This window comes from Vanessa tameamea, chromosome W (assembly GCF_037043105.1).
Source record: "Vanessa tameamea isolate UH-Manoa-2023 chromosome W, ilVanTame1 primary haplotype, whole genome shotgun sequence".
Taxonomy (NCBI): Eukaryota; Metazoa; Arthropoda; class Insecta; order Lepidoptera; family Nymphalidae; genus Vanessa; species Vanessa tameamea.
This window is the reverse complement of record NC_087340.1, coordinates 1,864,884-1,890,338: the sequence shown is the minus strand read 5'-3', so window position 1 is coordinate 1,890,338 and position 25,455 is coordinate 1,864,884. Positions and strand designations below refer to the sequence as shown.

The following is a 25,455-nucleotide window of genomic DNA, read 5'->3' as shown; positions in this document are numbered from 1 at the left end:
ATTTCTAGAGCGGTGTCTCCCGCAAAGACTAGCACCACATCATCCGCGAACGCCTGGCAGAAGAATTTCCTTTTCTCCATTTCCTGTAATAGTGGGTCTAGCAAGAGATTCCACAGGATAGGGCCACCTATTGACCCTTGCACACATCCTTTGTTTGTGGCTCTTGCCGTTTCTTCCCCTGCATACCTGAGTCTGACTTTCCTCTCGTCGAGATAACTATCTATTAGCCTCCTGATGTTTACCGGTACTTTTTCCTCAGCCAGACGGATTCTGATAGCTGGCCACCATGCGCTGTCGAAGGCACCCTCTATGTCCAGTGACACCAGGGTGACAAGCTTTTTGAGCTTAATCTGCCCTCTGATGTGGTGTATCAGGGTATAGAGGGCGTCTTCGGTGCTCTTCTGGGGCATGAATCCGAACGGACTGGCGAGTACTAAAACGCGGTATCAGCTGCCATTTTATCCTTGCTACTGTCATCTTTTCCAGGACCTTCTCCAAAACTGGCAGCAGGCCTATCGGTCTATAGGATTTGGGGTTCGTGTAATCTTCCTTGCCCGGTTTTCTCAATGTGGCTTCCACCACTGTGGCTTCCTTCCAGATGTTCGGGAAGTATCCTATTTCTAGGCATTTATTGTATAGGGCAAGGAAGGCGTCCGGGTCCTGGTATATAGCTCGACCACATATGTCCGCGGTAAAACCATCCGCCCCTGGAGCCTTCTTTGGATTAAATCCTCCGATCGCGGTCTTTAATTCCAGCATAATAAACGGCGGGTCGTGATGCTCATCATCCTGCCTGTCGTTTATTCGCTCTGCCGCCTCTCTGGTGCGGCGATGGTGGACATTGTCTGCGCTAGCGAGATCTTCGGGGTAGAACGTCTCAGCTAGCAAGTCAGCTGACTCTTTGGGGTTTAGGTTAGGTTAGGTTAGGTTAGGGTCAAGTCTTCTTGTCTCCTGGTGGTTTTCCTTATAATTCTGTAAACTCCATCCCATATTCCTTCCCTATCCTGTTTCTCGCAAAACTATTTCCAACTGTTTATTTGGGCTTTCTTGGCTTGGCACTCATATTCTTCTTTCTTTTCCAGGTACTCTTCGACTACATGCTGTCTTCGCGATTTCGCAGCGTTCTTGATCCTGCGTCTGTATCTCACCATCGTCCTCTTGAGTTGAGATAGCTCTTCGCTCCACCACGGGATGGTAAGTACTATTTTATTTTTCTGTAAGGGTATACTTTTGTTGCAGGCTGTCGTAATTGCCTGTATGTACATTTTTATTACGTGTTTGAGGTCCTCTTTGTTGCCTATGTTTTTTATGTATGTTTGACTGATATTATTTTCAGTCTTTGCCTGCGCTAAAGTTTCAACAAAGAGGTGCCAATTGGCTTTTTGGTGTTGTAAATTCTAGTGGTTCTTTCTATTTTTATACCCTTACTTCTTTGCAGTTTAATGTTGAATAAAATAGTATTGTGGTCAGAGCTGGTGGTGGTTTGGTCTAACCTCCAATCTTCAATTAGTTCCAGCAGGTTTTTTTTTTTTTATGGTAGAGGTGGCAAACGAGCAGGAGGCTCACCTGATGGAAAGTGACTACCACCGCCCATGGACATCTGCAACACCGGGGGGCTTGCAGGTGCGTTGCCGGCCTTTCAGGAAAGAGTACGCTCTTTTCTTGAAGGTTCCTAAGTCGTATCGGTTCGGAAAAACCGCCGGCGAAAGCTGGTTCCACAGAGTGGTTGTGCGAGGCAGAAAGTGTCTTAAAAATCGCGCTGTTGTGGATTTTCGGACATCTAGGTGGTGCGGGTGATATTTGGAATTTTGACGAGATGTCCGAAGGTGAAATTCAGCAGCCGGGATTAATCCGAACAATTCCTCGGAACATTCCCCGTGATAAATTCTGTAGAAGATGCAGAGCGATCCAACATCTCTACGCAAAGCCAAAGGATCAAACAGATCGGAGAGGGCTTGATCGTCGATAATTCGAGCCGTTCTGCGTTGGATATGGTCAAATGGAAGGAGCTGGTACTGGGGAGCACCCGCCCAGAGGTGAGAGCAGTATTCCATGTGAGGCCGAATTTGCGCCTTGTATAGTCTTAGACGATGGGCCGACGTGAAATACTGTCTTGCCTTGCTGAGCACACCGAGCTTTTTTTGATGCCAATTTGGCTTTGCCTTCCAATTGACCGCGGAACTGAACGAGGCTCGAAACATCGACGCCAAGTATTTCGATACTAGCTGTGGCGGCTAACGGAATGGTCAATTGAGCATGCAGTTATATCCACTATACTAGTGAAACTTCTGTTCCCTTGTATAGTGTCGAACGTGGGTGTCTTCCCTACGTTGAGTACCTGTAGTTCGGACTCTTCCAGGGTCCCGGACATTTCTTCTCCCCTGTGGTCCTCTATGGTGCTACCCCACCAGGTGCTCTTTGCGTTGCAGTCTCCTCCTATCAGTAGTTTTGTGGGGCCCAGCTTCTCTCTGATGTTCTTGATATGGTCCAAGTATGGCCCTATGGGCTGATCCGGTTCGAAGTAGAAGGACACCGCTACGATTTCCCAGGCGCTGGTTCGGATCCTTACTACAACAATATTGTTGTTTGTAAGTTTCGGGCACTGGATGACATCCAAGTCGTCGTCAAAGACAACTATGGCTGCCTTCACAGTCCCATCTCCTATAACTGCGCTCTGGAAGACTCTCGCTCCGCGGTATTCCTTCATTCTTCTTACGCGGCCCACATACGGCTCCTGGACCAACGCAAATGCGGTTTCGTGTTCACTGGCCTCTTTCATGAGTTCGTTTGTTGCCAGTTCCTTACGCTGGAGGTTGGCTTAGGCTACTGCATATTTCCTGGTGTGGTTGCCTACCCTGGAACGGCTGGGGACCACCTTAGCAGTAGGCTATCTTAGCCCTGGCTAGTGCCTCCCACCTTCTCCGTATCGGGCACTGGTCACTGAACGCGTTGTGCTCAACGTCTTCCAGTTTTGCACTGGTGCAGTTTATGCAGCGTGGTGCTGCTCCGGCTATCCAATCGGGGCATTTTTCTTTTAAGTGGAGTCCTCCACAATGACAACACTTGAGCTCGGTTTGTTTGCAGAAGCGCCTCCCATGTCCATAGCCTAAGCACATGGAGCATTGCACTAGTGGGGACTGGTCTAAGGCTATTATCTTCTGCATGTCTATATGCACCATTCCGGTTTGTAGTATTTTACTGTGGATATTTTGTTCAGAGACAAGCTGTCTCCATGCATTAATACAACTATATTATTGGAATCCAGATGCATAGAACTTATCTTATTTATTTGGTACTGATAGGTTGCCCCGGGTGAGCATGTATTGACTACATTTTTTATCTCACTTTTTAGTATTGAGCCAAAGCCCTGACCTAACTTGTCAGATACTACTATAACATTTTTAACATTTTTATTTATATTTATTTCTAACCCCAGTTTATTGTGGTTGTGGAACCCTGGTGAACATTGACTCAACTTGAGAGGTTCGGACACTGTGTTAATATTAGTATTAGCAGAGGCCAACTCATTTTCTTGAGTATGCAAACAGTTACACATGGATTCCTTTGATAAGGACTCAAATTTTTCCAAGTTCGAGGTGCATAGCTCAAGAAGATTGTTGGCTGCATGTATATGTTCCTCTATCTGTTTTTGAGCCAAGTCATATTTTTTATTCACAAATTCTAATGATCTCTGGAGGCTAGAAATTTCTAGTTGCAGATGTTCAATGTTATTGTCATATATCAATTTATTATTTTGCAACTTATTATTACATGATTTTACTTTATTAATCAAATGTGACCGTTCTTTTCTCATTTTGTATACATATTGATATTTATAAGTATTACTAATTATTTTTTTTGTTTTATCAATGAATTTATTTAATTTTATGTATTTTTTTTATCTTGTTATGTGAATTCATATAGGTATGATTAGCTTCAGACTCCTGCAAGGTGTTATTGGAGTCAGAGGCATGTGTAACTAACTCATGATACAACCTTTCAGTCGCATCACATTTCTGGATTGTTTTAATTTGTTCTAGTTCTATTTCTAATTTTCGGGCATTAATAAGACTTTCTTCCAGTTCTGAAATGCGACTCAAAGCTCTTTCATGTTCATTGCTACACTCTTTAAATGAGTTCACAATCTCAAGAAGATTGTCCCGCTGGCTAACAACATCTAAACAATGTTCATTCAACTTAGCTAGCTCACTTTTGAGTTCAGTGTTTTTTTTCACAATTTTTTTAATCTCTTCTTCACTGTCCTCACGCTCTTGAAGAAGTTGTCTGTTTAACTCTTTGGAGGATTGTAATTCCTTAAGGGTCAGTTGGAATTTGGCTTCCATATCTTTTATTGATGTTTTCCGGGTCATAATAGTATACTCCATTATGTTTAACTGTAAAATTTATTCAAATATGTATTTAAATAATTAAAAAGATAATATAATATTATTATTTTAATATATGATTACTTTAAAATTATGTGATATAATAAAATGTGATTAATTATATATTATCAGTTAAGGTAATAGCAATTAATTTGGACAAAGTTAGGGAATTTTATGTGATCTTTTATATTATGTTATATCAGTTACTAAATGTATACAATGTGAGTCACATATAATGTTTTTGATTATTTCTTACTTTCTTTTAATAAATATGTATGTGTTAAATTATTTGCTTATTTGCTTGTCAACTGATTCAAACAATATTATAAGCTTAGTGTATACTGAACACAAGGATTACAGCTTACAAAATAAGCTGAGTCCTATGCACAGCACAGATATTGTGAAGAACTATCTGAGGACTATGTTAAAATCTTCAACTTTGCTTCCAGCTAATTGTCAAGCAAAGTGAGACAGTAATCACGCCAAAGGAGAAGACAGATGCTGTCCACAACATGTAAGCCTTGTTCGAATCAGGTTTATAACGTATAAAAATGACTATATAAAACTTTAAAACAAAATACTCCCCGGGTTTACGTTGAAGATTTCAAGTCAAGCGGCCGTTAGACTATGACAGTCGACTCGATTCTTCTTTTGTTTTGATATAGTGGCGTATCTGCGTCACAAACACTATTGTCACTTTTATTAAGAATTGTAATCCAGAATTACTACACTAATTATTATTAAAACACTTAAAACTAAATAATTTAAAATATTTAAAATAAATTCAAATTTGACATGTCACCCAGAGCAGTGTTACCAGACCAATTTCTATTTTATCTAAGATAGCCGGAGAGACCCTGAGCACGACGTGTCTAGTGTGTGGATTTCTGGCTTTCTTGTAGTATTTGATATCCACTCTATCGTCCGGTTTGTTGAGGCTGTGGAACACTGTCTTGTTCTGGTTTCTCAGCGCCGTGAGGATTTCCTCTTCCCGGCCCGTGCCCGGCGAGAACGTCTTTCAGGATCAACATGGGGTCTTGGTTTTTAACCTCCTCCACGTGTATGTGTTCCTCCACACACCTCAGCCGGTCCTTTAATTTGTCTCTTTCTTCCTTTGTTTTGCAGCCCACTATTACTTTCCTATCCTTGACTTTGCGCACCTTCTCCACCGTGATCCAACCGTCTTTCGCGTTGACCGCTTTGCGCACTCTTTCCAAGACTTGGTCTCCGGTGTCTTTGTCATCTTTCGGTGCGATTAGTATGGAGTATAATGCCGGTTCTCTATGTTTCTGATTTGTTGCCGCTGTTGCTGCTTCCGCATAGGTCTTTGGTTGTGTTGGCGCGGAATTTTGTAGGGTCGTGATGGCCTCTCGCACTTTCCCCACTTCGAGGTAAGTGTCTTCCATTTTTTTCATTTGCCGTTTTAGTATTTCCATCACTTCCCCATTTCCTATGTTTATTTCTTTTCTTTCCGTATGTACCTTTCTCACTCTTCTCTTTTATGAAGGTACCGTCTCTTTTCGCTTGGTGTCCTTTTTTCACGTCTCCTGCCTCTTCCTTTATTAGCTTGAACATTTTGTCCAACGCCATTGTGATCCCGGCCTTCAGATCTGTCTTCAGATTGCGAGACTCACTAAGGTGGGTCTTCGCTTTCCGGAGCCAGATCCGAGCCTGGGTCACCCTGTCGGTGGATTTCACCTGGTCTTTGTTCTTCCCTGGTGAACTGTTAAAAAGTTCGATTGAGGCTCGTTTTTGTCCTTCTTTGTTATCATGTGTTACTTTTTTGAGTGGTCCTTTCGTTTCCCATTCTCCTATACTTTTTCTGACTTGGGAAGTCTCGCTTGTACTGGACGTTTCTGTCGTCTCAGTCTGGTTTGGTGGTGTCGAGATCATCCTGGGGCTCTTTTCCATACTTGTCCCTTTTACCGGGGTATGGAACATTTTAGGGGGAGCTGCGTAGTTTATTATAATTAAGTCAAAAATTAAAACTTAAACTATGTTCACTTGTCAATAGACTAAGTGAACTTAATTAAAAATTTTAAAAGTCCTATTTCGATAAAATATTATAATTAAGTGAAGACTTAAAACTTAAACTATGTTCACTTGTCAAAAGACTAAGTAAACGTATGTAAAAATTTTTAAAATGTCTTATTTAGATAAAATTCAAAGTCAAATTTAATAAAATGATGTACACAATAATTTGAAATATTTTAAATTTTTAAAAGTAATTAATAGATGATAATTAATGGTCAAACGAACTTACCTGTAAGTGAAGTTCGACCACAATTATGTGAGCAGCTTCATTCTTTGCGATTTACTTTTAACATATTGTAGATGCGTTCCCACGTATCAGCCTTGCACGGATTTTTAGAGGGTACCTTCATTTTTGTTTTTTTTTTTTGTTTATGTACCCCTCTGCCCGCCGGTTCGGTCTAATCTCTCTCGGACTCGTCATTTCGTTTAAAGTATTTCTATTCTTATTTCACGTAGCAGGGTAGGGTAAAGCATACTGCATGAACTTATTTCAACACTATTACGGGAGGGTGATTGTAAATCGCTTCGAATGAAGCTGCTCACATAATTGTGGTCGAACTTCACTTACAGGTAAGTTCGTTTGACCATTAATTATGTTTCGCAGCTTCATTCTTTGCGATTTACTTTTAACATATTGTAGGATGTTCAGAGAAGGTAACGTGAAATAAGAAAATAATATACAAATGGAAAGATATATATATTTTATTATGTATATGCTTTATAAAAAAAAATTAAATAATCTAAATAAACATCTTAAAGTAAGCTAAGAATTAGAAGAAGCGAAATTATTTTCAACAACTTCTCTATTATAAAATTGAGCAAATACCAAAGAGGATTGACTCCAACCTGCGGTTTTTCTAATTAGTTCGATATTAACGCCTAACCTTTTTGCAGCTGATGTAGCAGCATGTCGTGTGCTGTGTGCACAAAATATACTAGTGTCAATACCGCTGCGCTGAAGAGTATCCTTAATCCAGTGACTTAATCTTTGAGAGGATAATTTATGATGAGGTTTTCTGTAACTAATAAATAAAAAACTATTGTTTTGATTACGTAAAGATTTTGTTTTATTTAGGTACTCCTGCAGACTTCTAGCAGGACAAATTTCTGGATGAGCATCATAAAATGGAATTTTAAGAAGTGGTTGAAAAGAATTTGGCTTCGAGGTTTTAATAAAATCGGGTATCTTAATCATAATGTTAATAGGAATATTAAAGATAATATTTTCAATTTTTATTAATGACAGAGTCTGTATGCGATGTGCAGTGACTAGTGATAACAAGGTTACAGTCTTTTTGGAAAGTGTTTCCAGATTAAGATCTTCGTTTGGCCATTTTTCCGATAAATATTTTAAGACAATATTTGGGTCCCATGTAATATCGTACTTAGGATTGGTTGGTCTCAATCTGAAAACTCCTTTCATAAATCTTTTTATTCGTTCATCATCTAGGGTGTTACTACCTAAAAGTAGTGATAAGGCAGATTTGGTGGAATTGACAGTGCCATACTTTGCGCCACTGTCAAATATTTCCGTAAGAAAATGTAATATTATAGGTACTGAGGTAGAGGTTTCATATAATCGACATTATTTCGCGAGCAATAAATTAACCAATTTATTATTGAACAATCATATTGTTTATATGTATTATTACTAATCGATTCTAACATTATATCGACTGAACGAGGGGAAATAAACCTTCTTAATAAAGTTTGCCGGATAATTTCACGGCAATTAGTGAGAGACTTTTGTGAAGCCTGTGTGGTAATCTGAAAGGAGATATTATTAAATTAGGACTTGGTTCGAATTGTAAAATTTTACCGATAGACAATTTCTTTATTAAAGGAAACCAAGCTTGAGTCGGCCAATAAGGAACCACAACGATTCCTTCTGCCTACAATAATCAGCCTGTAAATTTCCCACTGCTGGGCTAAGGCCTCCTCTCCCGTTGAGGAGAAGGTATGGAGCATATTCCACCACGCTGCTCCAATGCGGGTTGGTGGAATACACATGTGGCAGAATTTCGTTGAAATTAGACACATGCAGGTTTCCTCACGATGTTTTCCTTCACCGCCGAGCACGAGATGAATTATAAACAAATTAAGCACATGTAAATTCAGTGGTGCCTGCCTGGGTTTGAACCCGAAATCATCGGTTAAGATGCACGCGTTCTAACCACTGGGCCATCTCGGCTCCTTCTGCCTTATCATTAATAATTTTTTGCAACATTTTTAATACCAACGAGAACGGTGGAAATGCATAAAATGTAAGTTTTTCCCAAGATATGGTAAAAGCGTCTATCACCCATGCATCAGGATCGTTTTTCCAGGCCACGTAAGTTTCACATTTTGCGTTACAACGACTAGCAAATAGGTCGACCTCGGGTTTACCAAATTTTTCTATAATTTGGTTATATTGACTAACTCCAAGTTCCCATTCCGTATCTCTAAATTGTTTTCTGGACATAGCATCTGCTTTATCATTATTTTTACTACTGATATATGAAGCAAAAACTAACAATTTTCGTTCTTCACACCACAGCCAAATCATACGAGAGATTTTGTTCAAATGAGGAAATTGGACACTGCCCATTTTATTGATACAAGCGATGGCAGTTACATTATCAATTCGCAATAAAATTTCACAATTAAAAAGATCTTTACAAAAAACTTTTAAACCGAAAAAAGCTGCCATAAGTTCCAATTCGTTTATATGTAGATTTATTTCAAAATTATTCCAATAACCGAATGCTGTTTCATTATTACAATATACACCCCATCCCGTGGTTGATGCATCTGAATATATTGCTTTACTATATTTATTATTTTTAAGAAGTGCACTACCGTGATCAATGTTTTCAATCCATTAATACATATCTCTTAATATGTATGCTGGTATTTTAATAACTTGTTCATAACTTGGGTTATTTAACAAACACAAGTATTTGTATCTTTCAAATTCTTTTGTATAAACCCAGGAATATTGTAATGCGGGGCAAGCAGATATCAGAACACCCAGAAATCTTGCGAAGTGTCTTAATTTACACTTTTTTATGTAAATAAACTGATTAATTAGTTCCTTAATTTTAATTTTCTTACTTTCAGGTAACTTTAATTGCATGGATGAAGAATCAAACACAAAACCTAAAAATTTACATAACTTCTTCGGAACTAAGCAGCTTTTTTCATAATTAATTAAAAAACCTAATCTTTCCAGAGTGTGTTTTGTATATTTAATGTTATAATTACATTCAGTATAATTTCTACCGACACAAAAATAATCATCTAAATATAAAACGGACAAAAAATTTTTTGAACGAAGAAAATGAGAAACAGGTTTTAATAATTTTGTAAAAACATACGGAGCAATACTAAGTCCAAAAGGTACACAATTAAATTCAAATAAAGTTCCATTGTATTGGAAGCGAAGATATTTACGATGAGATTTATGAACAGGCACTAAAAAATAAGCATCTTTTAAATCGATAGATGCCATAAAACATTCCTTTGTGACTAATTTTGTTGCCGTACGGTAGTCCTCCATCTTAAAGTGGGTATTCTTAACAAATTTATTTAAACTTTTTAAATTTAGAATAAAACGATTATCGCCGTTCGGTTTAGACACGAGAAAAATTTTTGATAAAAATTCATTTGGAACGTGATCACATTTTGAGATAGCTTTTACCTTAAGAAGCTTATTTATACATTTATCAAAATTAACATGTTCTTGTGCAGACTTTGTAATAACTTCTGGGGAAATAGATTGTGATGGCGTACACCAAAAGGGTATTTTGTATCCTTGAATTATTGAAAAAATATAACGGTCGCTCGTTATCCTAGACCACTAGTCTTTAAAGTATTGCAACCGACCTGCGTACCGTACCTCGTTCTGCACTAGCGTCGTGTCCTGCGCTGCGGCGGGGGAGACGGCGGCGGCGCGGCCCGAGGTGCACGGTAGCTGCGCGTGGCGGGGGGCGGCGGCGGTGGCGGCTGACGTGCTGGCCCTCGTGCGCGGCCTGCATCGGCTCTATACGTTACCTTCTGTTCCCGATGCAGGCCCCGAGAGTTTAAATGTGTTCTGTAATTCGGTTTAGATACGAAATTGTTTTTATTGAACTTTTGACGAAGCGATTCGCTTGACTATTGAATTGTTTTTGCGGTTTTTAACCGCTCTGCTAAATTGGTACCGAATAAGTAATCGTCTCGGCCAGTTTCCATTAAGGTATCCTTGAGACTCGAGTTGACGGCTGAGATCACAAAATTCCTTCTCAGTTTCGTGTCACTATTATGCACTTCGCACAAAATGCGACATGCGTCACTGATAGGTTTAAGTATTTTTAATTTATGTTCTTTGTTTGCAATTGATATAATTTCGTCTATGGCCTGCGACAGCGCTGACAACGCAACACCAACTTGTTTCTGTTTATCCAATAAAGCATGGTCTCTTTTAACAGTGGCATCGGTTAAAGCCGCCTTCGCCTCGGGGTTGAGTATTGGTGCAACTAGCATTTTACAATTATCCGGAACCATATATTCACTGAGAAGTTTTTCTTTAGTTTCTTTAGGCAAACCCTTCCCTAAGATATCTTGCCATCTATCCGCCACGTCCTTGTGCATGCTTTTACCGAAACATGTATTTGGCTTCAGGGCATCACCAAGTAATTCTAAAATATCTGAGTCCAACTCTTCGGCATCTGCAGAACGCTGTGGTGTCATAACAGCTGGCGGTGTGGCCGGTAAGGGTGAAACGATTGGCATAACTTGTGCCATATCATGGCCCATTCGGTACACAGAACTTCTTGGCGAAGAAACTGTTGCAATCGTATTACGATTAGGACCTGCAATATGCAGAGTAATAAGTCTTTGTACATATAAAATGTATAAATATACATTCATTTAACGTGACAGATACAACCCAGGATAGTTGTTCGCATCACTTAGTACATGAACTTACTTTCATCCAACGAAGAGTCTGACGACGAGCTGAGTATGCGGCGGCGTTTCGGCCGTGATTTTTCAGCAACTTCTTGTAGTTTACGTTTTCTTCCCATAGTTTAGAGACGTGCGTCGGCTTCGACACGGAAACACATAATGACGAGTCCGAGAGAGATTAGACCGAACCGGCGGGCAGAGGGGTACATAAACAAAAAAAAAAAAAAACAAAAATTAAGGTACCCTCTAAAAATCCGTGCAAGGCTGATACGTGGGAACGTATCTACAATATGTTAAAAGTAAATCGCAAAGAATGAAGCTGCGAAACATAATAAATGTTGGAAATGTTTTTAAAATGTTAAAATGTAAATGACCTAATTGATAATAATTTAAAGTATTCAAGTGTAAATGTTAATTATGTAGTTATAATTAAATAATTTAGAATATTTTTTAAAATTGTAAGTTTAAAATTTTAAAGTGTATTGACTAGAATAATTATAATTTAAAATGTCTTAAAGAGTTTAAAATTTAAGTGACAAGAAAGATTCAGTCCAGATTTTTAGAACTAGTGTTCTTACCGGTGTAAAAACGGTATTAACGGATGTCCAATAATATAGTTGTATTAATGCATGGAGACAGCTTGTCTCTGAACAAAAATAATCTAATTAAGAATATAAAATTATTATGTGAAATTCAAAATCAAAAGAAATGCAAATTTATAATTAGTACATTTCCATATTCACATACCTTGACAGATGCACAGAATTTACATATTTATGACTTAAATGTATGTTTATACAATTTGACCCGACATTGTAGCAATGATTTTATGTTATTTGACATTAATAAATTCATATATAGATTTAAGTTGACAGGAGGTACTACGTACCTACCAATAAAATCCAGAAGACAAATTGGTAACCTAATTGCTTACAATATTAATAATTATTTTATGCCTAATGTTACCAAGGATCATATGCATAATAAAAATAACAATTTAATTTATATTAACACTGATAAAAGTAATTTAAATTGAATTTTAGGACAAAAGAGGTAGTCTCTGGCTCAAGTATTATTAATACTAATATTAATTTACCTAATAGTAATTTAACTTTGGATAAATTCCTAAATTTTAAAATTAGAAATAATCAAAACAATAATAATAGTAAACTTGTAAACCTGGTGCACCAAAACATTCAAGGAATGGCTGGAAAAGATTTAGAAATTGAGTTATTCATAAACAGTAATGCCATTGATATTTTATGTATAACAAAACATTGGCTTGTAAATTATCAGTTTATGTTTAATTTCAGTGGTCACCAGATGGCTAGTATGTTCAGTAGAAAAAAAGCTATACGTGGTGGCTCATTAATACTTATTAACAAAAATCTAAAATTTAAAGAACGTAAGGATGTTGTGAGCCTTTCTATTGAGCAGACTATTGAAATAGCCTGTGCAGAGCTTGAGCATGTCATTGTTGTATGCGTATACAGACCTCCTAGCGGGTTATATGAAGCATTTGAGAAAATATTGGAAAGTGCATTATTGAAATTATCTGGATCAAGTAAATATATTTTTATTTGTGGTGACTTTAACATAAACTTATTAGAAAACTATAGCACAAGTATTAGATTCAGATCATTATTATATTCATATAACCTCATTAACTTATTCTTAGAGCCAACTAGAATCACTGAATCCACTGCAACATGTATTGACAACATATTTACCAACTGTGTACCTAATCATAAATGTATTATAAATATGTTAAGTTCTGATCATTGTGGACAGTTGGCTTCATTTAATTCGCAAATAAAAAATAATGCTAAGGATTTAAAACAGACATTTGTTCCAATCAATTTGTATCGAATTGAGAAGTTCAGAAGTAATATCATGGCAAAGCTCTCATATTTACAATTAAATGATAATTCTAATGAGCTTTATAACAATTTTTTTAAATTAATTAAAACAGAATTTAATGCCACATTTACTTCCAAGACAGTCTATTCTAGGAATTTTCTTAAATTTAATGATTGGGCGACTGTCGGAATTCACAAGAGTAGGCAGAGGTTGTATGAACTTTATAGTGAAAGATCATACAACCGGTCTTTTTCATTTATCAGTTATGTTAGTGCCTACTCTAAACTATTCAAACGTGTATGTCATACAGCTAAATCATTGCATATAAAAAAAAAAATTATTGACGCACCTGATAAAATTAAAATGACATGGAAAATTATTAATTGTGAAACTGGAAGAGTCAAAAATAACATCTCCGACTTTAGCTTATCTATTGACAACAATTTATTTTCCTCAGATCGGGATGTTGCAACTGTTTTTGAAAAATTTTTTGCTGACATTCCATTTTCGACTACTAACTCATTAAATTCCTCTCCTACCGTTGCTGAATCATTATTAAAAAACCACGTGGAAAAATGTAATATTAGCTTTAAATTTAATACAGTAAGTGTAAGTGATGTAATAAGTTCCTTCAGATCACTAGATATTAAGAAAACGGCCGATCTGTGGGGGATCTCTGTCAAGGTAGTCAATTCAATAATTGATGTAATCGCACCCTACCTTGTCACTATATTTAATAAATGTGTCCTTAGTGGCGTGTTTCCTGACCTCATGAAACATAGTAGAGTATTACCAATATTTAAGTCAGGTAGTACATCAGACCCCAACAACTATAGGCCCATCTCTGTACTACCAACTCTTAGCAAGATCTTTGAAAAGTTATTACTAAATCAAATGCTAGTACATTTTAACAATAACAAGTTGCTACACAAGAAACAATTTGGATTTACAAGGGGTCGCTCGACAACTGACGCTGGTGTTGAGCTCGTTAAAAATATTTACAGGGCCTTGGAGGAGTCACAGGATGCCTTAGGGATATTTTGTGATTTATCTAAGGCCTTTGATTGCGTGCAACACGAAACTTTGGTCAGGAAGCTACGTCATTATGGAATTAGGGACACTGCACTCAGTCTTCTGATTTCGTATCTGAGCAATCGGATTCAGAGGGTTGATGTAAATGGAAAGAGATCTCCCGGGTCTCCAGTTACTGTGGGGGTCCCTCAAGGATCAATTCTTGGACCATTCCTCTTCCTTGTTTATATAAATGACCTGCCACATCTCCTAGGTGATAAACTCGAGATAGTATTGTTTGCTGATGATACTTCTTTAATTTTTAAAATAAAAAGACGTCTTTCAATATATGACGATGTGAACAATACTCTCTCTGAAATAGTAAATTGGTTTAGTGTTAATAATTTAATGTTAAATAGTAAAAAGACTAAATGTACTAAATTCACTACTCCCAATGTAAGATGTGTCAAAACGAGTGTACGCTTAAACGGGGAAGCATTAGATGTTTTAGAATCAACAGAGTTCCTTGGTATGACAATAGACTCTAAGCTCCAATGGGGCCCCCATATAAATAAGTTGGCGAATAGACTCAGCTCTGCAGCCTATGCGGTAAAAAAAATTAGACTTTTGACTGATGTGGATACGGCTCGCCTTGTGTACTTCAGTTATTTCCACAGTATAATGTCGTATGGCATCCTACTCTGGGGTAATGCAGCTGACATTAATACTATTTTTGTACTGCAGAAGAGGGTTATTCGTGCAATTTATAACCTGGGCCCAAAAGATTCGTTAAGAGATAAATTTAAAGAAATTAAAATAATGACTGTCGCTTCTCAATTTGTTTTTGATAATGTTATATATGTACGCAAAAACATAAACGATTTTCCCAGAAATTGTGACGTACATTCTATTAACACTAGGAACAAGAATAAACTTGTTACTCCAAGTACCCGATTACACAGGGTTAGTAACTCTTTTTTGGGGCAATGTATACGTTTTTACAACAGGATCCCAGAAAACGTTCAAAATTATTCAATTATAAAATTCAAAAGAATCGTTAAAGAGCGTTTGTGTGCTAAAGGATATTAAAACACTAATGACTTTTTAGTTGACTGCACACCTTGGGAATGAAATGATCGCCTCCAGGCTGTTTCAAATAACTAAAATATAATTATTATTGTACATGCAAAATGGAAAAAAAAAAAAAATATCCCGCTGAGTTTCTTTCGCCGGTTCTTCTCAGGTCCGAGGTGCTAAATTCCGAACCGGTGGTAGATTTTTGACAATCAATAAGCAAGTGTAAACACTTCTATATTGAATAAAGATTTTTCATTTGATTTGATTTGATTTGTTCTAAGTGTCAATTTATAATTTTCTCTCAGGTCTTGTTGCTTCGAGTCTTGCGTGCGAAGATCGTCGCGAGACGTTTCACTGAGATTTTTTTTTTTTTTCTCTGACTAAGTGTCACTTAGTTTCAGTTACAATACTGTTATATATTTGAATTTTTGTAATCTTGGTGCTGTAAAGCGGCACCAGTTAATAATTTAATTTTTTTTTTTTGAAGTTAAAATATAATGTCTGTGTTTACACGACAAACATCAATTGTTCACTTATATTGCTAATATAATATCCCTGGTACCGAATAGCAGCACTAGAGGTCGTGTTAATTTAAGTTAAATTTAAATTTAAATAAATTATACTGTAGATTTTTATAGTTTAATTTTATTTCCAATATACAATTTTCAATTTTCCTAGTCGAATTTATAGCTATAATGAAGAAATTTAAAATACTAGATGATGTTAATTAATGATTTTAGTACTTAATCTCTAGTGCAGTAATACGACACTAGATGTCGTTATAAATTAATAACATGTAAATTTAATACTTATAATACAAATATTTAAATTTTAAAATTATTTCAGTTTTATATTTTTAGCATCGTGCGCGCCGAACGAACGTCTAGGTGTTTCACTCCGTTTACAAAAAAATAGTTTCGCTATTAAACTGTTAAAATTGTAAAAATTAGTGTCTCAAATGTAAAGTTTAGAAACAAGTGATAATTTTAAAGTAAAATAAAGATCTTTAAGTTTATTTAAAAACGTTAAAAACAGTGAAAAATATATAGTGAAAGTGTTGATTAACAGCAGCAAATCACTTTTACCCACTTTGTAAAGTTTTGTTGGTTATTATTTTAACGGTGTAATATGAACCGATACTGATAATTTAACTCGATGCTTGACTACTACTGTGGTCCAACGGTTTGAGGTCCAGTCTTAAACGCTCGATGTCAAGGATCGATCCCCGACTGAATGTGTCTTTTTTCAACATTTTATAATAAACAAAATGACAAATGAATGTTCAATCTGTAAAAATACTGTGTTAGTAACACAGAAAAGAATTAAATGTAACAAATGTTAATTACTACTTCATGTGGAATGTGTGTCTTCGAATAATAACAGCACAATATCACGAGCAAATTGGATATGTCCATCTTGTGTACCAAACACGCGTAAAGGAGGTAGCAACATAAATACGCCTATTAATAAACAAAGCAGTTCGGACAATAATATAGTTTCATTTGTACCATCGACAACTACCATATCTCATTCCTTAACTGGATTGCAAGGTGATGCCTCCGTTAATAATGATGATTTCTTGTTAGCGATCAGAAACGAAGTTCAAACCATAATAACTCAAACGGTAAGTGCAGAATTAAAGAAAATTAGAGAGGAATTGAGTGGACTCCAAGCTATTAAAGAGTCCATGGAATTTTTTTCGAATTTGTATGATACAATGAGACAAGAACTAGAAGAGGCAAAAACAGAAATTTGTACTCTCAAGAAATCTAATAATGAATTAAGAGAAGTAATTGAATCTCATAACAGTACGATTAATTTACTAGAGAAAGAAGCAAGAGCAAGTAACGTTGAATTACATTGCATACCAGAATTTAAAAATGAAAATCTGCTTAAAACAGTAAAACAAATAGGCCAGACGATAAATTTACCAATTGATGAGGGATGTATAACTAAATGCACGAGATTGGCTAAATTAAATAAAAGTTCTACCCGTCCTCGAACAGTACTAGTTAAATTTTCAACGCCTATTCTGCGAGATCGATTCTTAGCAGGTGTGATAAACTTCAATAGAAGTAATACTAATTACAAATTAAATACTTCGCATTTAGGAATATCGGGAGAAAAATTACCATTATATATTTCTGAAAATCTTACTACGACGTCCAAAGATATATATGCTGCGTCTCGAAAATTTGCAAAAGAAAAACACTATCGTTTTGTTTGGTCCCGAAACGGAAATATATTTTTGAGGAAATCTATTGCAAGTGACGTAATGCGCGTGAAATCAAAAGACTTTTTAAAAACTTTAGATTAAATTTACACTAAACTATACATACATATTATTATTATATTGTTCTGTTTTTAACTCTTTTGTTAGTTTTAAGTTTTGTTCTTTTATGGTTAGTAATTTGAAAGTTTTTTATCAGAATGTAAGAGGTATTAGGACTAAAACAAATGAAATTTACAGTGCTTTACTGAATACGGATTTTGATGTAATAGTCTTCACAGAGACATGGTTAAATAAAAGTGTATATAATAGTGAATTTATAGACAACAGATATAATGTATATAGAGGAGACAGAGAATCAAGTAATACATCTAAATTGGATGGTGGGGGTGTATTAATAGCGGTCACAAAAAAAATTAATAGCTACCGCATGACCACTTGGGAAACTAAAATTGAGGATCTATGGGTTAATATATTAACAGGATATTCTACTATATCATTATGTGCAGTATATATTCCATCGCCCCTAAAATGTGAAACTTTAGATATTTTCATTCAAAACGTAGAAAAAGTGGTTATTAAACAAAGTTTTACACTAATAATAGGTGATTTTAATATTCCATCCATACAATGGGCTTGTGAAGAAGACAATTCAAAAAAATTTACAGTATTAAGAACGAATTTTACGGCTAATGCTTTAGTAAAGGATTTCATGGATTTGACAAACCTATCCCAGGTTAACGGTATTAAAAATAACTATGGAAAAAATTTGGATTTGGTTTTCACTAACATGACGAACATTCATGTTCAAGACAGTGATACATATATGTGTTCTATTGACAAATATCACCCTCCCTTGGAATTTATTATTGAAATTGACGACTCGACTGAAATTTTAATAACACCTAAGAACAAAATTAAATATGCTTATTTTAATGCTGACTATGAAGTCATTAAAGAAAAACTAGGTCACATAAATTGGGAAAGAATATTTATTAATTGTAACAATATCGATGATATGGTCACAATATTCTATGAGGAATTAAGAAAAATTATAGAACTTTATGTTCCAAAAAAGGTTGTTAAAAATCAAACTAAATATCCAGTGTGGTATTCGCGTCAACTCATAAGGAGACTAAAAGAAAAAAACAAATATAGACTATTAAGCAAAAAGTATGGTAACCCACTAGATGAAATTGAATTTAAATTACTTAGGGACAGGTGTAGGGATATTATTGATACGGACTATAAGAGATATATTGAAAACATAGAAAACAACATTAAAATAAATCCAAAGTTCTTTTACTCTTATCAAAAGAATCTTCGAAACCAAAAATGTGACTACCCAGCCTTGATGACAATGGATAATTGTAATTATAGTAATGGGAAAAGTATTTGTGACCAATTTGCCAAACATTTTTCAAGTATTTATAGTAATTACGATTCTACGCATTGTGAAACCTCAACTTTAATATATAATTCAAGTCAATATTCACAAATAACTAAAATAATTATTAATAAGAACGAAATATTAAATAAACTAAAATCAGTAAATCTCAATAAAGGTACAGGTCCAGATAATGTTCCTCCAATTTTTGTTAAACAGTGTGCATCAGCTTTGGTAGATCCACTTTCAATAATTTATCAAAATTCAATAGATGAAGGCAAATTTCCAAGTTTGTGGAAAAAGGCGCGGGTAGTCCCGATTTTTAAAAGTGGGGACAGAAAAGATATAAAAAACTATAGACCCGTGTCAATTCTATCTATAGTTTCCAAAATATTTGAGTCATTACTATCTCCTTTTTTAACTTGGCCAATGAAATCACTAATAACACATCATCAACACGGTTTTATTAAAAACAGGTCCACAATGTCTAATTTGGCCACATATGTTAATAGTATTTCTAAATCTATGGATAATAATTATCAGGTTGACTGTATCTATACCGATTTGGCTAAAGCATTTGATGTCGTGGATCACAATATTTTAATGAACAAACTTCACAGATATGGATTTAATGGAAACCTGCTTACACTTTTGCATAATTACCTACAACAAAGGGAAATGAATGTGGTCATGGATGGATATGAATCATATAAGTTTCTGGCAACCTCTGGAGTTCCCCAAGGTTCTTGTCTGGGTCCCATATTATTTGGTATTTTTATAAACGATGTGGAAAATTGTTTTCATCACAGTAAAATTCAACTTTATGCAGATGACCTGAAAATTTATAGGAATATAAATACTTTACAGGATTCGGAATTGCTACAGTTAGACTTAGACAGATTTGCAAAGTGGTGTAGGGAAAACCATATGAATTTAAATCAAAGCAAATGTTACATCTTAACGTTCAGCAGAAAAACATCCAATATTATTTATGACTACAAGATAAATGAATCTAATTTAAATAGAGTTAACCAAATAAAAGATTTAGGTATAACTGTTGACTCTAAAATGAGCTTTATCCCACACTAGCTGTGCCCGCGACTTCGTTCGCGTAGTTGTCGGAAACACTATCATGATTATCGTTTGATTGCTCACGTTGGTTTTTGTTATTATAATCGTCAATAAGATTTAATAATATGTTTTACAGTACTTTAGCGTAGATTATATTTTTAGTTTTATTTTCTTGTGGTAGAAGAACATACTGATTTTGCCCGCAACCCGATCTTGACAACGCGACATATAGTTGGCCGTGTGAAAAGCAGTCTTGACGTAAATCGATTCCTACGTGTTTAAATGTTTGGCCCTGTGATTTATTAATGGTTACGGCAAAAGATAACTTAATGGGAAATTGAATTCTTTTAAAATTAAAAGGTAAATCATTTGGAATCATTGGGATGCGAGGTATAAGCACTGTTTGACCAACTGCCGGACCAGTCAAAACTGTTGCAACGATCACGTTATTGCGAAGGAATTTTACTTGAAGGCGGGTCCCGTTACATAAATTTGGTGGTTTAAGATTTCTGGTCTGGAATGTGGTGGAAGGCCGCTCGGGTTTAAAGAATTGAGAAACTCTTGTGGGTAATGGACAGCATCTTCTTGATCCATTACATTATCAATAGATGTGTAGGTAGTTATATCGCCTGGAAGTTTGGTTAAAATTAGGTCGTTAATTTCGTCAACGCTACTATTTCTCGCCGCCAATATTGCCCTTTGACACATCCATTGGTAATCTTTATTTTCTATTTCGACGATATTAGGGTAAACTTTTGATATTAAATCCTCTATGCTAGTCACTTTTTCTCCTAAATCGCGATCAATTTCAATTTTATTTTCAGAATGAGGTACTTTTCCATCTCCTATTAAAAGTAACTTTGAAGGAAAATTTGTACTTCCTCCCCCCAAATGTGCTCTCATATTCGTAGATAGTTTTAAGGTATGGACAAATGTCCATAACGGTGAACTTTTAAGGCAAGACCTTACAATGTCTGCTCTAGTTCCTCTTAAAATTACCGGTAAAGTTTGTCTAAATAAATTACCAACATCTGTGTTTTTATTGCTTATTGTTATACGGTCAATTATGACAACCCTTTTCTTAAACATAAAAGAAATATTGTACAATAGTGTCCGATTGCGAATATTTTTTTTGTTAACAATTCGATGCAGGTGTATCGACATCTGGATGTAAGACAAAAGAAAAAGTCAATTGTAAATAAATAAATCACAAACAAAATTCATACTCTGCCAAAACAAACAAAACGTTCAACAGGAAATGTAATAGTAATTCTGAATGACTTTTCTTTGTCTTGGATTAGGAGAAAAGTTCATGAATTGTAATACTTGACGGTAGACATGTTTGCTTAAACACTCAATTTTGATTCCAATTTTCTGTCATTATATAGGACCACTATGTACGTATAGGGTTTAAAAAAACATCAAGAAGTGTATTTATCGATAGACCAGATTTACAAATTTAGAGTATATCATATATTTACAAACCTACCTTGGCTGACACCGCCTCCAAAAATAACAATATTTTTAACTATAATATATTATCGTAATAACTTTGCTGACTTTTAAATAGTCTAAATATTTTTAATTTCATTTTACATAGTATAAATCTAAAAAATATTGTGATCATTGTTTGTTATTCATAGATTTGTGTTAAGTTAGATTTAAAGTGGGTAGGTACATACTTATCTCCTTGCGTGGAAACACAGAACGTACCTACATATTGGTAAGTAGAATAAGTTACTTGATTATTAAGTTGTAGAATAATAAGCAATTATTTTTTACTTTTTAGAGCATATTATTTTTTTTCTCTTTTGAAGTCGGTTTTTTTTTGTCAAAATTTTTGTTTCTAAAAGATTCGGCCGAGTATCGCTAGCGTGCTCCTTAGAATTGTTCCGTTCCCTTCCGTACCGTTCCTTTGTCATGGATCCTATGCTCAGAACCTTACCAAACTTTCACCATAGTACCCTTGAAGTATATCCTTTATAATAAAAAAAGAATCATTAAAATTGGTTGGCACAATTTTGAGTTATTCACCTATTTATCGCGCACATACATAATGCACATTTAAGACTTATATCGTTTTCATAAGGATACCATCATCGTAACAGGATAAAATTAAAATGGGGCCCCACGGGAAGCACTACCTTTCAAACAAAAAAAAATTATCAAAATCCAGTGAAAAGTTATGAGGTAACAGACATATAAAAAAAAATACAGACGAATTGATAACCTCCTCCTTTTTGAAGTCGGTTGAAAAGAAACAATATTAACTTAAACGTAATAAAATAAACAAACCGAACAATAAGAAGTTTAGATTGTTTCTCCTTTGGTGTTATTATTTCATAAGGTGATTATAGTACAACCGTGTTGAATATGCTTGAACGTAATAGAAATTACTTGAAATATTGAACTACTAATTTATTTGTGTAGTCATTTTAAACGATTTTCACCTATTTGCTTATTTGCATAATTTATTTTCTCAGTGATGATTAATCTGCATCGGTGAAAGTATCGCTCGCCATTTTGAAATTTTTTACGTGTGTAATGTAATGTTTATACCTTATTTATACCGTGAAACGTTTGAATTGTTTACTTGCAAAGTACGAAGGAATGTTCATTGAAATTTTATCTTATATCGTAAGTTAAAACTACAGCAGATTATGATTTAAATGTAACCGATTTTAAACGATAAAAAATAATGAGCAAATAAGCTGATAACAAAACCTAATTTTGATAAATAATTTAACTATTAAGAATGTTAATTTTTTTAAGTCGTTATGTGCATTGCTACTTCGCAGAACTACACCGCGGGTGAGAGTGGCGAGCGCGGCGGCGGGGCTGACCCGCCTCCCCCTCATCCGCCGCCGCGCCCCGCCTGCTAGCACACTCTTAACAAATAGACATATAGTGTCACGGACTTTTTTTTTATTATTAAAAGAGGAATATATCTTTCATACACATTTTTTGAGTAACTTAAAACGTTTATGCTGCGCACGCATCGAAAGTCCATAAATGTGAATAATTTTCCCCGTTTTTGCAACATTTCTCACTGTCGCTGCGCTCCTATTGGTCGCAGCGTAATGTTATATAGCCTAAAGCCTTCCTCTATAATTGGACTATTCAACAAAAAAAGAATTTTTCAAATCGGACCAGTAGTTCCTGAGATTAGCGCGTTTAAACAAACAAACAAACAAACTCTTCCGCTTTATATATTAGTATAGATATAGACGAACTGGCCAGTAAATCATTAAAAATATTAGGATTCATAAAAAGAAGTACAAAAGCCTTTAAAAAACCAGATTCTATAATAACATTATTTAATTCGTTTATAAGAAGTAAATTAGAATATTGCTCCGTAGCATGGAGTCCCTTTTATCAAGTTCATATAGACAGGATAGAGAGAATTCAAAAGAAATTGCTAAAATTTGTTACGTTCAAAGATAGAAACATGATTATGCTTAATAATTATGATGCTTTATTAAAACATTACAATATGATAACGCTTAAAAATCGTAGAGATATGCTGGACTTATGCTTTTTACATAAAATAATATCAGGTAACATTGATTGTCCTCAATTATTAAAAGAATTTAAAATAGTAGTACCGAGACCTAACGTGAGGCATACAAATACACCAACTTTCAAATGTCGGTTTGCGAGAACAAATTTAGGAATAACGGCACCTTTAAATAGGGCTTTTAGAACTTATAATAAAATTTCTAAAAAGTTGGTATTGATATATATAACGATAATCTAAAATCTTATAAAACAAAAATAAAGAATAATTTTAAGCTTTTAATGTAATATACTTATTATAAAAATATCTGCGGAATAGTCCATATACCTCTTACAAAAGAGTTATATTTTTTTCTATAATATTTTATGGTTTTCATTGTTTATTATTTTATAATTTTTTATTTTGTGTTTTAAACTAGCTATTTCGTTGTTTAAATTTTTTATCTCTACTTATTTTTCAATTTGAAGCTTAGATTGGTTTAAACTTTATTAGATAAGCATAGTGTTGTGTTGTTATTTTTTAATTTATATATTTGTAAACATGGAGTGAGAGTGTGAGAAAAGATTTTTTTTTTTATGTTTTTATTACAGTGCATGCTGAGTTAGCCTATAATTGTAATGTACTTTGTAGCTACATATTCTATATTGTAAAACTTTTACTGTTAAAAAAATTTTAGATCATTGTACATTATGTTGGCTTCCTATGAAATAAATAAATAATTATTAATATATCAGTACCACTATGAATAGAATAAATGATTTTAATGTTAAGTTTTAGTTTTCTAGGTGCTGTAAGCGGCACCAGATGTCGTGTTAAGATTACAATTTTTAATTATAACAGTTATTAAAGTTAAATTTAAATTACAATGTCAGTATTACAATTTTAAAAATGTTTTTATTACATAAATAATGTCAGGTCAATGAATTACTAATTAGAGGAATAACCTTATGTTCTCTTGGTGCTGTAAAGCGACACCAGATGTCGTGTTTGTAGGATATTATCAATTGGTCATATGTATTATTTAAAATTTGTTAAAATATTAAGCCTATTTTCGTGGTACTGTATAACGGTACAAGATGTCGTATTCGTCGAGATTTTTTTTTTTTTTTAAATATAAAAATAATGTAATAATAATAAAACAGTACGCCCTTGTATAGAGAGCAAGCCAAGATTTTTTTGAGCAAAAATCTTTTTCTGCTCTCAGTCGGTATTATTAAAAACCAAATTATTGGGAGTGTATATTGCTCCTTTGTTCTATGTTAAATTTTTAAAACAATAAATTAGGTTTGTGTTCGGTCTATTTATGTTAAAAATGTATTGTATAGAATTAGTCGTAATAAAGCAGTGCAGAAGTACGGGTGTGTTTTACTTGATCTAATATTTTAAAAATAAATACAGTCCATTTTAAGCTTTATAGCTATCATAGTTTGGTCCATAATCGAGCCGGATAGTGCGGTGCATCATTTCTCTCGGAAGCCGGCCGGCGAGCGATAAGGATTGGCGTAAACAATTTTTTTCATATGGACTTCGATGCATTAGCAAAAAACACTTTGAACCGAAGAAGTTTTTTTGTATAGACTTGTGTGCATCGGTGACTAGCAATAATTATTCAACGAGGATCATTTATCAACTAAAATTTTAATACTACATATTTTCTACGATGGCTTTGGTGGAAAATATAATTGCAACGACGGAAAATTTATACGAATTATTGGAAAAAGCTCGAATTAATCATAAGAAAAGTCCTAAAGCAAGATTGACCGGTGGATATTTACAAACGAGAATTAAGTGCATAGAAGAATATTGGGATTCCTTTCGAGAAGCTCATAAGGAGTTGGTAAAGAATACGAATAAAGATCAACGATCAAGGTTGTTATATTTCACGGAAGATAAACACAGCCAGTTTGAATACCTATATTTGGAGTTAAGGGGCGAGTTGGTAGATACGTTGGAG

The 25,455-nt window shown here is 34.7% G+C and overlaps 1 protein-coding gene and 1 pseudogene across 1 annotated transcript; both read right to left on the bottom strand.

The window, feature by feature from the left end:
- Positions 1–25,455, bottom strand: part of LOC113403232 (FH1/FH2 domain-containing protein 3-like) — a 195,534-nt pseudogene that overhangs the window by 111,954 nt on the left and 58,125 nt on the right.
- LOC135194629 (uncharacterized) lies at positions 10,152–11,563 on the bottom strand. Its single transcript, XM_064220234.1, has 2 exons — positions 11,371–11,563; positions 10,152–11,254 (listed from the first exon to the last, which is right to left on the bottom strand). Exons 1-2 carry the CDS (start codon positions 11,465–11,467, stop codon positions 10,557–10,559), a joined length of 795 nt encoding a protein of 264 aa, XP_064076304.1. The 5' UTR covers positions 11,468–11,563; the 3' UTR covers positions 10,152–10,556.